A 15708-nucleotide genomic window follows, 5' to 3' on the forward strand; every position below is an offset into this window, starting at 1 on the left:
CCTATTTGAAATGGAAAGAATAAATGATTCGTTTTGAAACGTAGCATGTTTATTCATTACATATTAAAATATAAGAATCCGATTTTTTTTTAATTTTTTTTTTTAAAGGGCTGCTGTAATAACCAAACTCTTGAGGCCCTCGCGGCGAAACGCATCAATCATGGTAATTTTTAACTTTAGTTACAGCACTCTAAAATTAAAAAAAATGGTCGGAGCGTGTTAATAAAACATGTATCTTCTAGTTGAACTAAGGAAAAACTAAAAAGTCAAAAAATCGTAAATTAGCACGACTCAGACAAAAAGAGTCTGATTTTTGACCCTTTTTTAACGATTTTTGGGTCAAAAATGGCAATTTTTGAAAATTTATGTGGCATTATTAAAATTAAACTAGAAGCTAATACTATAAAGAAAATGTTTGCTAAAGTTCATAAAAATCAGTTGAGAACTTTTTGAGTTATCTTGCATGTCAGTTTGAAAAAAGTTATTTTGAGAAAACGTGTTCAAAGTTTAGCGTTCGCGTCTAGCGTCGAGTTGAGGCGGAGCACTGAAATGAATTTTTAATTGAAATTAATAATTTAATTTCAATTGGTTAAGGTGCAGTCGCGCCCGGAAAGCAAAAAATCCGTGGTTCGAATCCCGTCAGTTTTTTTTGGGTTTGAAAAAGGTTGTTTATTTTTAACATTGTTAATATACATAAGTAAGCAATAAACGACCATACAACAGCTTAAACACTATAATATATAAAAATATAATTTTTGGTAGTTTTCATTGCTTGAAGCGTCTCTCCAAAACTTCTTAATAACATTAATGGTATATAAACATTATATTCTTAAGCTCTACGTATCGCAGTCTTATGAGATCTTTGGGTATTGTAATGGAAAACTAAAAAAATAAAAAACCATTACATCTTTGGTAAGCCTCTAGGGCAATGGAGGGGTGAAGAGGGAAAAGGGGAAAGGGATGGAAGGTGATGGGAAAATATATATAATATTTACATTATTTACAACTTATGTCTAAAGAATACAGTGCCTAAAGCACCTACTGTAAAAGTTATTATATATAATACTATTATAGCTAAGGCTGTTCAGTCTTAATATCTGATATGTTGTTACACCCTTTGCTGCTGCTCTTCTTGCAGCCGCGAACGATGTTGTCTTTTCTCTCTGGCTCTTCGTCTAATCTCGTCGATGTGTTTAGCATCGTTCTGAAGCCACCAATAATTTTTCGACAGTCTATCCAGACTTTGATGGTCTTAAAGTGATAAGGCTCTCGAGTAGACCCATTTATCATTATGTATGTTATCAATATCCGTCCAGATTGCTTTTTTAGCACAATGTCTTTGGATGTGGTAAATAATCGGAATATTATTTACATCTTGGATACATCCTTTCTTATCCAGGTTGGTAAAGAGTTAAGGGGGCGAATAATTGCTGCGCGCCATTCGGCACTCTATCGCTGAGTTTTCCACTTTAAGAGACTTTAAATGAACGTTATCTATGTTGCGTAGGTTGCTGAAATAATTCCTAGTTAGTGTTATTGTAAATATGTCAAATCGAGGTATACCGGCCCTATTATATAGTGTGGTGTTGCTGATGCGTTTGGTGAGATTAGAATCTGATGTCCTGTACATTCCCAAGCAAGCTCTAATGCAAGATCTTTCAAAGCGTCTGTACTGCTCCATAACTGATGGGCCTGAGTTCCACCAGATAGGCGCCGTATACGAAATGATTTGGCGGATCAGTAGTTAATAACAAATTAATTTAGCTTTATGCTCCATGTGACGATTGTAGAAGATTTTTGCATTGGCCCGAAAAGCTTTTTTCGCTTTGTCTAGTTGAATAGTATGGTGTTTATTCATCCGTAGGAGATAGTCGAAATTGATTCCCAGGTATTTGACTAGATCCTTCCTTGGGATTTCGTTGGATGTGTCTGTATTAATGTCACTGATTTTACTACTAAAGTCTTTAATTAGTGGTACCGTTAGTGGTGAAATCTCGTTGACCGTTTTGCGAAACAATATAGTTTCACTTTTGGTGGGGTTGATCCGTAGGTTCCAGAGTTTGTAATAGGTATTTATATCGTTAATTATCTTTTCTAATTTTTGCTGTATAATAGGTATTTTCCTGTCAGCAACATATACCACTAGATCGTCGACGTAAACACTGGAAAGGGTTTGGTTACCTGAGTTCAAATCGAATAGATTTAAATTTTCACTATTATATATGTTGAACAGAATTGGGGCTGTTACTGTTTCCTGTTGGAGTCCTTCCCTTATCCAGAAGGTTAGTGAGGAAGTGAGAGTACCATTCCAGACTACGAACGATTTCCAGTGTAACATGTCATAGATGAGGAGTATCAGTTCCTTCTGGAAATTACGCTCCAATAAAATGTAGATCAGGCCATTGAGCCAGACTGAGTCAAAAGCTTTTTCTAAATCTAATAATACTGTCCCAATCAGCATGCTATTGAGTAAGTATTTATTCAAATCCGACGCGAATTTATGGATGGCATGAGTGGTCGAGTGACTTGATTTAAACCCGTATTGGTTATCCGGAATGATGTTGTTATTCTCCACGTGTTCCATGATGTTTATCTTTATTAATTTTTCAAAAATTTTACTAATGCTGCATGTTAGACTTATGGGACGGTATCCTGACGGGTCGGCTGAGTTTTTATCTTTTTATTTGATCGGGATCACCTTAGCCCTCTTCCATCTTTCAGGGTAATACGAGTGGTTCAGACAATTGTTGAATATGGTAGTGATATCCATGATTAGTTCCGTTGGTATATATTTTAATACAATCATCGGGATTTTGTCAAGTCCACAAGATGTCTTATTTTTTGCTGTCTTTAGTAAAGCTCTGACTTCCAGGTGGGAGTGAAAGTAAGCCCGCTCGATTTGATCTGCAATGGGAGAGAAAGCTCGGTTGTTTACAGAGAATGTAGTATGCGTGCGTGAGGTAATTCTGTTATTGTGGAGTTGTGCTTTGATGCTGTTGGCTGCCTCGTCGGCTTTCCTTTTTGTTTCTGTATTATTGTTCGTGTACCGTGGAGAATTGATAGACTTGAAATATTTTCCAATAACATTTAATTTAGTTGATGGTTGAGTGATCCGAATCTTGTCGTTGACTATGGTTGCCGGTTCGGGTCCCAAGATTTCAATAGGGTATAAATTGTTGTTTCGGTCTATCAAGAGGTCGTCTATATGCGGGGGTTCTTTATGCCTAAAATGAGAACTGATGTTTTGGAAGAATTTGTTCGGGTCACGGAAGTTGATATCCTTTGCTAGTGCTTCCCAATAGGATGATTCTGCCCGTCTGAACTCCTTGACCAGCTGGTTATTGGTAAATTTAATTAGGGTCTTAATGGTAATTCATAGCCTTACTTCTTGCCTGTCAATTTTCGCTAATGCTGTAATGAGCTTAGATTTGTATTTGTGGAGTTTTTTGATCTTGGTGTTCACAAATCTTAAGCAGCCCTTTCTAATCCGTCGTTTAGAGATTGGAACAACTGCATCTATGGCGTTTAGTATTGTGTCCTCCAGTTTTGCGATGTACTCGTTGATCTCCCCTATGGTTAGGTTCCTATTGTATGGGATCTGTTTTGTGTATCGGCTTTTTAGGTGCTTTAAAAAATTTTCTCTAATTAGTATTTTTAAAGTTGAGTCTGCTAGGAGCGACATACGCTGGGGAAAGACCACCAAATGCATTGGTTGTATCTAGCAACATAGCTATAGCATTGTGATCACTATCATAAGGATTAGTAGGCAATTTGTCGTTGACTGCATTATATGCGGTCAACCTGGAATCTATCATCCCATAGTCCAGGAATGAGCCAGCACTCGGGTAAGTTAGTGATGTGGCCGGATAAAATGTTATATTATGTGATATGGCATGTGCGTCAATCCAATTTATTAGTTAGGATCCGCGTTCGTTTGTATTGTGGTCTCCCCAAGACGTATGCCTCGCGTTTAGGTCTCCTGCTATTATGTAGTAAACATTAGGGTCCTTTAACCTAAAATCCTGGAACAATTTATTTAACTCTTCGATGAAACATCTATAACTATTGCAGGCTGCATATATACTGAAGATCAAGAGTGAGTAGTTGGATTGTATATGTAACTTGATGACCGAGTATTCCATCACTTTATTACAATGTGAGTTAGGGTACGTTTTTTGCGTATAGTTGATTCGGTTGTTGACCAGGATTGCTGTTCCTCCACCGTTTTTGCCGTTCCCTCTGTCTGTTCTAACTAGCGAAAAATTATTAAAACTCAATTTATGTTTGGCATTTAATTTTGTCTCTGAAATTAAAACAACATCAATCTTATATCTGGTGACGAAATCGAGTAGATCGTATCTTTTTTTGTTGGCACAAAGTGAATTAACATTAATTGCGTAAATAGAAATAATATTTTTGACGTCGATAGACTGGGACGATCCGTTTAAGTGTGATTGCCAGATTAATAGTCGTATTGAGATAGTAGGAAATCAATCTTCCTGGTATTATCAGTGATTTTATTATTTAATGCTTCCATGTGGTGATTTAGTACCTCCATCATTGAGTTTTTGAAGTTACTCAGAAACTCATTGATAACATTGTTTGATGGTCAGTGTGGTTGAGGTTAACTGAACTCAGGGTATTTCCTGGTATTGCACTGTTGCTGGGGATTCAAGGTCCCAAGGGCTGAGTACTCTGAGAGGCCCATCTATTTTCTTCTTGTGGCTTAAGTATCCTCTGATTAGGTAGAGGTGGGAAGCTGTTTCGACTCTGATCCAATAACGATGGTAGAATGGTCCGCTCTCCTGAAGCCGCCATGGCGTAGGACAACTGAGGGTTAACGAGTTAATTCTGAGCATACGTCGAGCAAGTGCTCGCCCAGCTGTGCCTCAGGCTATTGCCTATTACACGTGATGTTGAATGCGTAAAACCATTGCGAAGAGAACAATGACCGTAGATGGTGTGATCATTGGGCTTGGAAAAACCCCCTCTCCACCATTTCTGGATCATCAGAGAGGTAGACCGTCCCAAAGCTGGGAAGTGACCCACTTAGCCGTTTTGCTGGCAAATCATTAAGATTTACCAGCAAAACGTTGTCCAGCGGGGGCCACGAGGAGGCGGGGTCACCAGCAATTGCTCGGTCTCATGTAGGCTAGCATCAGATATTATTGCTAGTATTTGGGTAATTTTACAACCCAGCTGTATCGGTACACCAATTGGTGCCTGCGGTTACGTCTACAGCTTCATTTGCAGGGATCAAGATTGCTCACGTTCTTATGCATATGTCCTTGTTCTTTAGTACTTTAACTGAAAATTCATTAAAAATGCCAAAAATTTCTTTGGATACTAAGCACTTGTAATCACATGGCCAGATATTGTATTTATCTAATATAGCCTGTTTTAGACTAAGCCTTGAGTCATTTAGGAGCATACAGTCAAAGATGATATGTCGGACTGATTCGACTTCACCACAGCTGCAAATATCAGTGTTTGCTAATTTAAGACTCTTGAGTTTCTGTTTAATATTACCATGTCCTGTGAGGAGTTGAACTATGAAATGGTTATGTTTTATCCATTTTGCATTTAACCTGTTTTCTATATTTTCATAGAACTAGAATGTCAGCCTTCCTTTCGGGCTATCATTCCAGTTCTGTTGCCATATTCTTGTTGTTTCTTTTTTAATCTCAAGGAGTCTTAATTTAGTTTCACTTCTATTTACCGTCTCAAGTGCTTCGAATCTTTTTGAGAAGTGCTGAAAAGACAAGTTTTTGCGTTGATAATAAAGACTTACCTTTTGAGTTAGTTAAAGCCCTATGGGAATTGCTCCTGCTATCACGCAAAGAGCATCCGTTGATACTGTTCTATATGCTTTAGTAACTCCAATTAAAGCATATCGTTGTGCTTGATTTAGTTTCCTGTGGTGATGTGTATTAAGTTTGTCAGCCCAGCCAGCTGCAGCATAGGAGATAATAGGTATAAAAACTCCCTTGTACAACGATTCCATGATAGAGTTGTTTAAACCCCATGTACTTTTCGCAACTCTAGCAAATTGGCTGAAAATGGTCTTACTCTTGTTATAAATGTAGTTAACATGTGGGGTTATGTTCATTCTTGTTCCATATGTGACTCCTAAATATCGTGATTCTGAAACCATTCTTAGTGATCTACTTCCAAGTTTGACGGTTAGTGGTCTTCTTATATCTAAGAAACCTTTAAGAAGAATCGTGTGAGATTTTGTCACTGATAGTACTAATTTTTGTCTTGTACACCAGCTATTCAAGATTGAAGTAACCTCATTTGCTTTAAGCTCAAGAGCTCTTCTGCTATTACCTTTCACTATTATAGCAATATCGTCAGCATATGCAATTGCTTCGTTTCCCGTATTAGAGATTTCTTCCAGAACATCATCAAGGATGATGTTCCACATTAATGGTCCTAATACGGATCCCTGTGGGCAGCCTTTGCTTACAACTTTAGATATCTGTGTAGTATTAGTTGTAATTCTTGCTATTCTATTTGAAAGATAGCTCGAAATAAGGTTATATACGTTTCTGGGGCAATCTCTGCGCTTAAGATTGCTGAGTACACTAGGCCACCATACACCATCAAATGCACCAGAAATGTCGAACATGAGGCCGATAGCATACTTGTCGCTGGTTTGATGCACAATATCTCTTAATTTTACAATTGCATCTTCTGTTGATCTGCCTGGCCTGAAACCGTACTGTCTAGTCGATGCCAAAGGGTGTGTATGTGATATTGTCTGGAGTCTTCCAGCAATGAGTTTTTCCAGAATTTTCCCAAGTATTGGAAGTAAGGAATTAGGTCTGTATGACTTTAAATCAGTTGCTGGCTTTTCCATGCTTTTTCTTAGTATCCTAATTTCCGCTATTTTCCATTGATTTGGGAAAGTCCCCTGAATTAGGCATTCATTGAAGAGATCTCGTAACTTATTAGACAGTACAGGCATAGCTTTCTTTATCATTTCTGATTCAATTAGATCGTGTCCAGGAGCCTTTCTATTGCCTAGTTTTTTGATAGCATTCTGTATTTCGGAAACATTGAATAGCGGTGCATCCTGTGTGCTTGGTGCTAGAAGTGTGTCACTTCTAGTAATAATGTGCCACTCTGTTTCATTGTCCACATAATCATCAGGAATCATGTTATTGAGCAGTGTTTCCATTGTGTCATTAAAGTTTGGCGTTTGTATGCCACTTTGATTAATTGTTTCAATGACATTTTCAACACGGATTTTGTTTCTTTGAATTTTATACACAATACTCCATGGTTCCTTATTTCCAATATCAGTGACAAACTTCTCCCAACTTTCTTGTTTTGCTTTTGCAATGTTCTTTATATATTGGTTTCTTAGTCTTTTATATTCCGTCTTATGTATTATTTTTAGTCTACTGTTTATTGTTTTACTATATTTTCGTCGGGCTCTTTTGACTAATTGTCGTAGACTAGTTAGATCACTGTTCCACCATGGGGCAGACTTGGAAAAGCGTTTCTTTTTCGGAATACAAGTTTCTGCTGCTCGTAATAATGCATGTTCAATTTTATTTGCAGCATCTGTTGCACTAAAAGTATCTTCATTGTTAACTGTATCCATGATGTTAGATAAATTTCTAATATACTTTTCCCAGTCTGCTTTTTTGGTATTAAATCTATCACCTTTGAGACTTATGACCTTATCTGAGGCTAATGTTATTTTAAATGTGATAAGGTTATGGTCACTTGTTGTTTCGCCGTTGTGTATCTTCCAATTAGATATAAAGTTAATACAGCTACTGCCAGCGATTGTGACATCAATATTATCCTGTCCTCGTGTATTGTCAAAGGTGAAGGTTTCAGATTCTTTGTTGGCAATGTGTAGTTGGAATTGCGATAATAATTCCTCAAGTGCTTCTCCTTTTTCGTCTGTACATTTACTAAACCAAGTTGTTGACCTAGCATTTGAGTCTATGCAAAATATAATGTTCTTTCTGTCCAGCATCGTTAGGATATTTTCCAAATGAAGTATATATGGATCAATATCCTCACAGTGTTGGAAATATGCACTAACCAAGTAAAACTTTAAATTGTTAATTTTAATCTCTACGCAAATTATGTGTGTGTTGCTTAATTGCTCGATTTTAATAACATCAATTCTGTTGTTAAAAATTACTATTGCCGCTTTAATATTATTAGATGCTATAACATTTGAGAATGTTTTAGTATCTACTATCACTTTAGTGCATATTCTCATGCCTGCCATCTTATTATAAAACGAATAAGGCTCCTGGACAGCAAGTATGTCTATCCTGTTCTTAAATGCTAATTGCCTTAGTTCATCTGATACAGACTTTGAGTTTTGCGCATTTATTTGTCCTATCGTTACAGTTTCCCTAGCAACATATGTTATAGAGTTACTTACCATAATCTACTTTTTGGATGTAGCTGGCAAGTGCAATCTTATATGCTGGGCATTCTGCTGAGCGCGATGAGTGATTGCAGGGTTTTCCTGCTCTCTTGCAGTTTATGCACACTGGGTTTTTATCCTTCACTTTGCAGTCCTTAAAGGTGTGTCCATCACATCCGCAATGTCCACAGGTGTCACTTTTTGCTTTGCAGTATTTTGCTACATGTCCGAATGATTGGCACTTGTAACATCTGCTCACTGCAACGTAATCGCGGATCCGAAGAGCATTCCAGCCAATATAGACCCTGTCGTTTTTCAATAGAATGTTTCTGGCATTTGGTGAGACCTCTAAAACTATGTTTACAGTGTCTGCACTTCTATTACCAGATCTGTGAGAGATTGATACCGCTTCAGAGAATTTGCTCTTTTGGTATTCGTCCATATTCTGATTCCTGAGCGCTTGGGCAAACTCCTTGTCGTTCATCTCTTTTGGCACGTTGTAGACAATTATCATAGGTTTTTTCTTACTGGGTTCTCCAGTATTTAGGCCTGCTGCTTGAAATTTCTCAGATTTGAGAACACGCTCTAGATCTTCTCTAGTTTTTGTCTCAATTAATATTCCATTATTGGAAATTTTCTTGACTGCACATATCTTTAATTTTTCTTTAGTAGGAGCCATGACACTCATGACCGTAGATTTAGTTTCGTCGCTTGACTTAATATTATTTCCAGTGCTGGGATAAATCGCTACAACGTGCCGCTTATTGTCAGCAGAGTTAGCGTTTACTTTTGCAACTGCAGGAATTTTTAGTCTTTCTGCGTAACTACTCGTAGTTTTTGTACTATTCGGGGGATTTTTTACCTGGTTGATGCTTGTGGTAGCAACGTTAATCGCCTCCTCTAATTTTTTCAGCTTTTCGTCGATTGATCCTGAATCTGACCTGTTTTGTTTGAGAGAATCATTTTCCTCTTTAAGGAAATTTATCATCTTAAACATATCTGAGAACTTAAGTTTAATTTCCTCTAGATCTTCATTCTCCATATCTTCTAACGTCATATTACTTAGATCTCTCTCAAACCGCTTATAGCTTTTAATCTTTTTCTCAATGTCACTTAGAGGAGACGTTTTTTCTGAGGTACATTTTTTCCTTTCTTTTTTAAAGCTAATTTCCTCGAAGATCTCCTCATCACTTCTGTCTTTTCTCTTTTTACCTTTGTCTTTGCTTGGAGTATTTAAATCACAAATCTCCATTTCTTCCACTGATTTATTCTTAAGGACTGGAAAATCCAGATCGCTTATTGGTCTACTCATTTTCAAAGGCACAAGACGCCCAGCGATTGGTGCGTCCAAGGCTTCGATAGAGTAGTGTAACGCTGCGGCGCAAGGCGGCGCACCACCCGCGCGGGAAAAAACTTTGGCACTACCGCTCGAACACTTTTCCAATATGGCTGCTTTCTAGTCCAAGAACACGAAAGAAAGTTTTCGTTTAATGTTTCTTATATACAGCCGTCACCAATATAAATTTATATATGGGTTTGTTCAGAATTTTTTACACTTTTCACTAATCACAGATTTATAATTAGTAAAAACAATTTTGCACAAGATACCACTGGTAAAACACGGAGCGACGTGGAGCGTCTACACACTTTCATCCAGGGAGCGCTAGTCGGTTAACGAGTCTCCTGACCCGTTCTATTTTTTTAATTCTAGCATTCTCTCTAGTTTGGCGCCTATAATCTTGCGCCATCACCAGGTAAGGACATCCGCCATAGGAGGCGAGATGGTCATTACTGCCATAGTTTACGCATTTGAGCATATTGTTAGCATTATCACTTGTAACCGGGCATATATTTCCCTCTTTTATAGGTCCATGGTTACCACCACATTTAACACACCTGAAGTCAAGTGCGCAGTTATTACTAGCGTGTCCAATTCTTTGGCAACGCATACATTGGAAGACGCCTCTCCTCTTCAAACGCTCCCACCTGGCTCGTTGACACAGTACATGCCTAATTCTTGTAATAGCAGCTGCATTACTCTCTGGTGAAAGCTGTATTAGATAAAATCCTCTTGTCGAGTCAGTCTTATTATATCTTATTTTTGTTACTTTAGTAATGTGGCAGTCATCCTTGGTACATTCTGTAAGGAATCCTGCGATATCCTCCTCGGGGAAATCTAGATTGATACCCTTGAGCACAAGAGATTTAGTTTTTAGCTCTCTCGGGGTGTATGTAAAATAGTTAATGTTTTTTTTTTCTTAAGAATTTCTCTTATTTTATTGTGTATCTCAGTACTAGAGGCATTGACAGTGACGTAGCGACTATTGGATCTGGCCAAGATGTTTTCACTTTGTATATTTTCATTGGTCAAAGTTTTTAAAGTCCATGATAGTTATATTGTAGATATGCAAAGGTGGGGGTCTTACTGTTTTTGTGGTTGCGTTGGGCCTTACGCTAGATGTCGCTTTCTGTGGTTAGTATCGGGTGGGGGTTAGTATTCTCATGAATCATACTAGCCCTTGTTTTACTCTGTGTTATCCTATGAGGTGGAGGGTCATCGCGTGCTGAGTCATCTAATGACTCGAGTGGCTGGAACCTATTATCGACAGAGGTTCCTGCAATATCGGCCAAATGGCCGATTCTTCGAAATTTTTTCGGATTGATGAAGCCGTCGATGTCCATAGCATTGGCGCCCGTGGAGGCGTTACTTCTTTGCGAATCACTTGAGCTTGACTGCGTTCTTGCCACTTTGAGGTTAGGCACTATCTTTTCATTAGTTTTGGTTCCGAAGTTTTTTTGGAACCAATTAGTCATATTCATATCTTGCAAGGCTCTGTATTGCCTCCGCAATTCTGCTAAAGGCAGGGTTCTTTTGGATTGGCTAGCATAAGTCCTGTTTTCCATTTTTTTCGATTTGTGCCTCGGGTCCGAGTACGTGGTCCTCTGACCCACGCCGTTACGATTTGTACACGCAATCTCACTTATTACTGTTTATTTTTTGCACCTTATTGCTAGATAGATAAAACGTACCATAATAAACACTTTTTTCACACCTCGGTGTGGAGACAATAAGAAATATTAACAATTACTATCAAAACCCTTGCTCTGAGCGAACTGTCGAATCCTGTTGGTCCAGTCAGTCAGCGGTCCAATTTTTTTCACGAATCCTATACAGGGGGCTCAGCTGGGATGAGGGGTCTGTTTCGTAATATGTTCCACAGTCTTACAACGCCACGAAAAGAAAAATTCGGTCATTTGTGAGAAGGATTGGTCGGTGAGCCCTAGCTGAAGAAGCTCTCAATTGTCTTTTTTGAACAAATTTCAAAAATGTTTTCTAGAAATCTTTTGCAAAATATGGAGATAAGATTTAAAAAAATCTTTCAAAAACCTTTAAAGAAATCTTTTGCAAGTTTTTGAACGCGGACATTTTCACCTTGTAAAAAGATTTTTTAGAAACCTTTTTGAAAGACTAAAGGATTTCCAAGATATGTTTTAGACAGACTTTAGAAAGTTTTTATGTTATGTGGGTACCGATGCTTACCTTTCGAATAACCTGGTTACCAACCGACACTGTCGGTAATGCAGATCCCTCTATGAACGACAATAGATTCTAAATTGTCCTATTTTACCCATTCTACAAAATGCAAATATGGATAGTCGTTCATAGGAAACACAGTATTATTTTCACAACAATAATAATAATAATGGAAAGAAAGAAAAATTACTTCGGACAAAATATTAGAGTATATAATTCCAAAAACCAAAGTACATTAACGTGAACAAAATACCCGATTAATAATTGATCTATAAGCTAATGTTCGTACAAACGTATTATTTACTCGATACAAAATAGAAAATAATTTAAAAATTCTATCTTACAAAGATTAACATAATATTTATAGAAATTACTTTTCCACAAAATTATACAAACTAAATCTTTACAAAATATTACTAGAAATTACTTTTACACAAAATTCTCAAAGATCTCACCTCTCGCTCTCCTGAATTATAGCAATCACAACCTTAAGGGTTGTGATGTCGAATAGGCTTGCCTTCACAAGACTTAAAGATTAAGGTGATCTTTTCGTTGTCCTTTGTGAATTCTTAAAGCCTTTTGTCCACTGTGGCCTCTATAATCCTTGAAGATGTGTATTCGTAAGCGTCCGGTAAAGAACTAGAATGGATGTCCTTTTGTACTGGCCCAGGAGGGCGTAGGCACTAGGGGATGTAGAAGTGGGGAGGCGAAAGGTGGGGGTAGCTAGAGGGGCGCTTTGGTAGTTACTAGTGGTTGATCGATGCTCACGATGAGTATCGATCTAGAATCTTGATGGAGGTGGACGCGCGCGAATTTTGTATACTGCTAATTACCGTATGATCCTTTCGAATCGTACATACTCCCCCGTTGAGAGTGTAACGATCAATGATATTCCTAATACATGTGTTGTGTTGTGCGCTTGTTATCATCGATTTACAATACTTTCGACCTAGGTCATTGAATCAGTTAAGTATACCGCTAGTTGTATAAGTTATTGAACATGTTCATTTGATTGCTTATGATATAACGCTGGACGTATTCGCTGAATCACTCAGCGTATCTCTGCTGACTTGGTCAGCATTCTCGGATAATCGCTGGCCAGGCGACCTTTTCGTACGTACAAGGGAATAGTTGTGATTTAAAGACAATAGAAGAAATCAACAATGATTTAACAATGGACAAATAGTTGTTGCATTGCGCTTGAAAATTCCATGGACCGTCTTCATGGTGACCACTCGTACTACATCGTCTTCTCCTGGAAGTATGTTCACGATCCGGCCTAACGGCCATCTCATGCAAGGTTGATTCTTGTCGATAAGAACGACGATGGTGTCCTTTTCGATTTTCTGCTTGGGTTCTATCCACTTTTGGCGTTTCTGCAGTTCTCATAGATACTCAATATGCCAGCGTCGCCAGAAATCTTGTTGCACCTTCGTGATATGTTTCCAGGAGGACAGTCGATTGGCTAGAGTTTGAACATAATCTTCCTCCGGTAATGTCGTAATAGGTCTTCTAACTAAAAAATGTGCGGGTGTTAGTGCTGTCACGTCATTCGGATCTGACGAGATGGGGCATAATGGGCATGAATTTAAAATAGCTTCGATTTCGATCGCGAAGGTAGTTAGTTCTTCATACGTGAAGAGAAGTTCACCGACGACCCGTTTGAAGTGATGTTTGAAAGATTTGACGGCAGCTTCCCATAAACCTCCAAAGTGAGGTGAAAGGGGTGGATTGAAATGCCACGATATCCTATGATCTATCGCGAAATCACGGACCTTTGTTTTATATTCGTTCGATTCCATCAGGGCTTATAGCTCCCTTAACTGGGTATTAGCCCCGACGAAGTTGGTTATGTTATCAGAATAAACGTGAGTTGGAACAGCTCTTCGACTCACAAATCGCCTGAAAGCGGCCAAGAAGGCATCCGTAGTCAGATCGCTGACTAATTCGATATGTACTGCCTTTATAGTCATACAAATGAAGATACACCCGTATATTTTACCGCGACCCTTATTAAGGTATTTCTTTTCCTTCGCGTAGATCGGCCCGAAAAAATCTACTCCGACATGAGAGAATGCAGTGGTTTTCTGCACTTGAGAGCTTGGTAAATCCCCCATTTTATACCGGATGCCGGATGCACGGAATCGAATGCAACGTACGCAATGACGTACGATTCTTCGCACTTGATTCTTGCCGTCGAGAAGCCAAAACCGTTGTCGAAGAGCATAGAGGGTAGTCTGTATGCTAGCGTGAAAATTTTGTTCGTGGAATTTTTGGATAAGGAGATCAGTGACGTGATGATGTGAGGGCAATAATATCGGACATATCTCATAGAAACTTAAATTCGCGTTTCGAAGTCGGCCCCCCACTCGAATTAAGCCTTCTTCGTCGAGGATCGGATCTAACGCGGCTAGTCTTGTGCTCTTGACTCCCTCCGCTGTTTTTAATCTTTCCCTTTCGGCGTGAAATTGTTCGCCTTGTACGATCTTTAAAATGCGTCGTTCCGTTTCTGTTATTTCCGCCGTAGACAATTCTCCCTTATACGAGTTAGTTTTAAGCCATCGTCGGCATCGAGCTACAATTTTCAATAATCGCGCGTAATTGGAGAATCGCTGAAATACATTTCCGGATTCAATTCGCGTCGTTAATACCGACAATCCCTTTACGTCCGGTAATTCGAGAATTTCCCTTTCCGTCGGATTGGGCCACTCAGTCTCTGGTTGCGCGAGCCAGGGTGGTCCATGGAACCATGCCTCGTTCCTCAAAAAATCGCGCGGAAGTTGTCCCCTAGATAAAGCGTCCGCTGGGTTGTCCTCGGTCGCACATGTCGCCATGTGATATTTTCACAGATTTCATGTATTTCGCGCACGCGATTCGCCTTGTATAATTTTAACGTATTGGAGTCTCTTTTCAGCCAATCCAGTACAATCATCGAATCGGACCAAAAGGTTATCTTGTCGGGTTTCAATCCGCCGGCAGTTCGGACTTCTCTATATAATCGCGCGAGTGTTAATGCTCCGCATAACTCTAAACGTGGTATAGTGGTATCCTTAAAGGGAGCCACACGACTTTTCGCGCAAAGTAGACGTACATATGTGTTACCGAATTTATCTCGCGATCTTGCATATAAGCAGCCGCCGTAACCAGATTGACTCGCGTCGCAAAAACCATGCACCTGCACGTCAATCGGGTCGTCGAGTGTAATGCGTCTTTCTATCGTTAAACTGTCAATTAATGTCAATTGTTCTGCGAACGTTATCCACGAGGTATGTAACGTATTGGGTACCGATTCATCCCAGTCGACGTGTGTTTTCCAGCAGTCTTGGATGAAGATTTTGGCTGTTAGAATGACGGGTCCTAGAAGTCCGAGTGGATCAAAGATCTTTGCGACTTCGGATAAAATTCGTCGTTTGGTAACTCTTTCGCGAATATCTACTGGCGCGACGGAGTAGATTAAACAATCATGATGTGCGTTCCATGAAATACCGAGTGTCTTTAAAATAGGATTTTCCCCAGAGCAGAGCTCGACATCGATGTTTTTTATGTCTAAATTTTCAAATACCGGTCGGAAGTTAGACGCCCACTGTCGTATATTAAAACCACCTCGTTTCAATATTTCAATAGTTTGATCGCGTATCTTTCCGAGGGTTTCGACATTATCAGTTCCCGTAATGAGGTCGTCCACGTATAGATCGCGGTTAAGTATTTCGGCTCCGAGTGGATAATTAGCACCTTCATCCTTCGCGAGTTGTTTGATGGTTCGTATGGCAAG

General features: G+C 39.0%; 2 protein-coding genes across 2 annotated transcripts; both read right to left on the minus strand.

The window, feature by feature from the left end:
* Window positions 1-13321: 13321 nt before the first annotated feature.
* Window positions 13322-13738, minus strand: LOC107068639 (uncharacterized). Its single transcript, XM_015325278.2, has one exon. The coding sequence runs from the start codon at window positions 13736-13738 to the stop codon at window positions 13322-13324; it is 417 nt and encodes a 138-aa protein (XP_015180764.2).
* A 6-nt stretch (window positions 13739-13744) lies between these two features.
* On the minus strand, window positions 13745-14770 carry LOC107068638 (uncharacterized). Its single transcript, XM_015325277.2, has one exon. The coding sequence runs from the start codon at window positions 14768-14770 to the stop codon at window positions 13745-13747; it is 1026 nt and encodes a 341-aa protein (XP_015180763.2).
* Window positions 14771-15708: the final 938 nt, after the last annotated feature.

This window comes from Polistes dominula, unplaced genomic scaffold (genome assembly GCF_049000335.1).
Source record: "Polistes dominula isolate Pdom_NZ unplaced genomic scaffold, Pdom_raw_medaka scaffold_35, whole genome shotgun sequence".
NCBI classification, from domain to species: domain Eukaryota; kingdom Metazoa; phylum Arthropoda; class Insecta; order Hymenoptera; family Vespidae; genus Polistes; species Polistes dominula.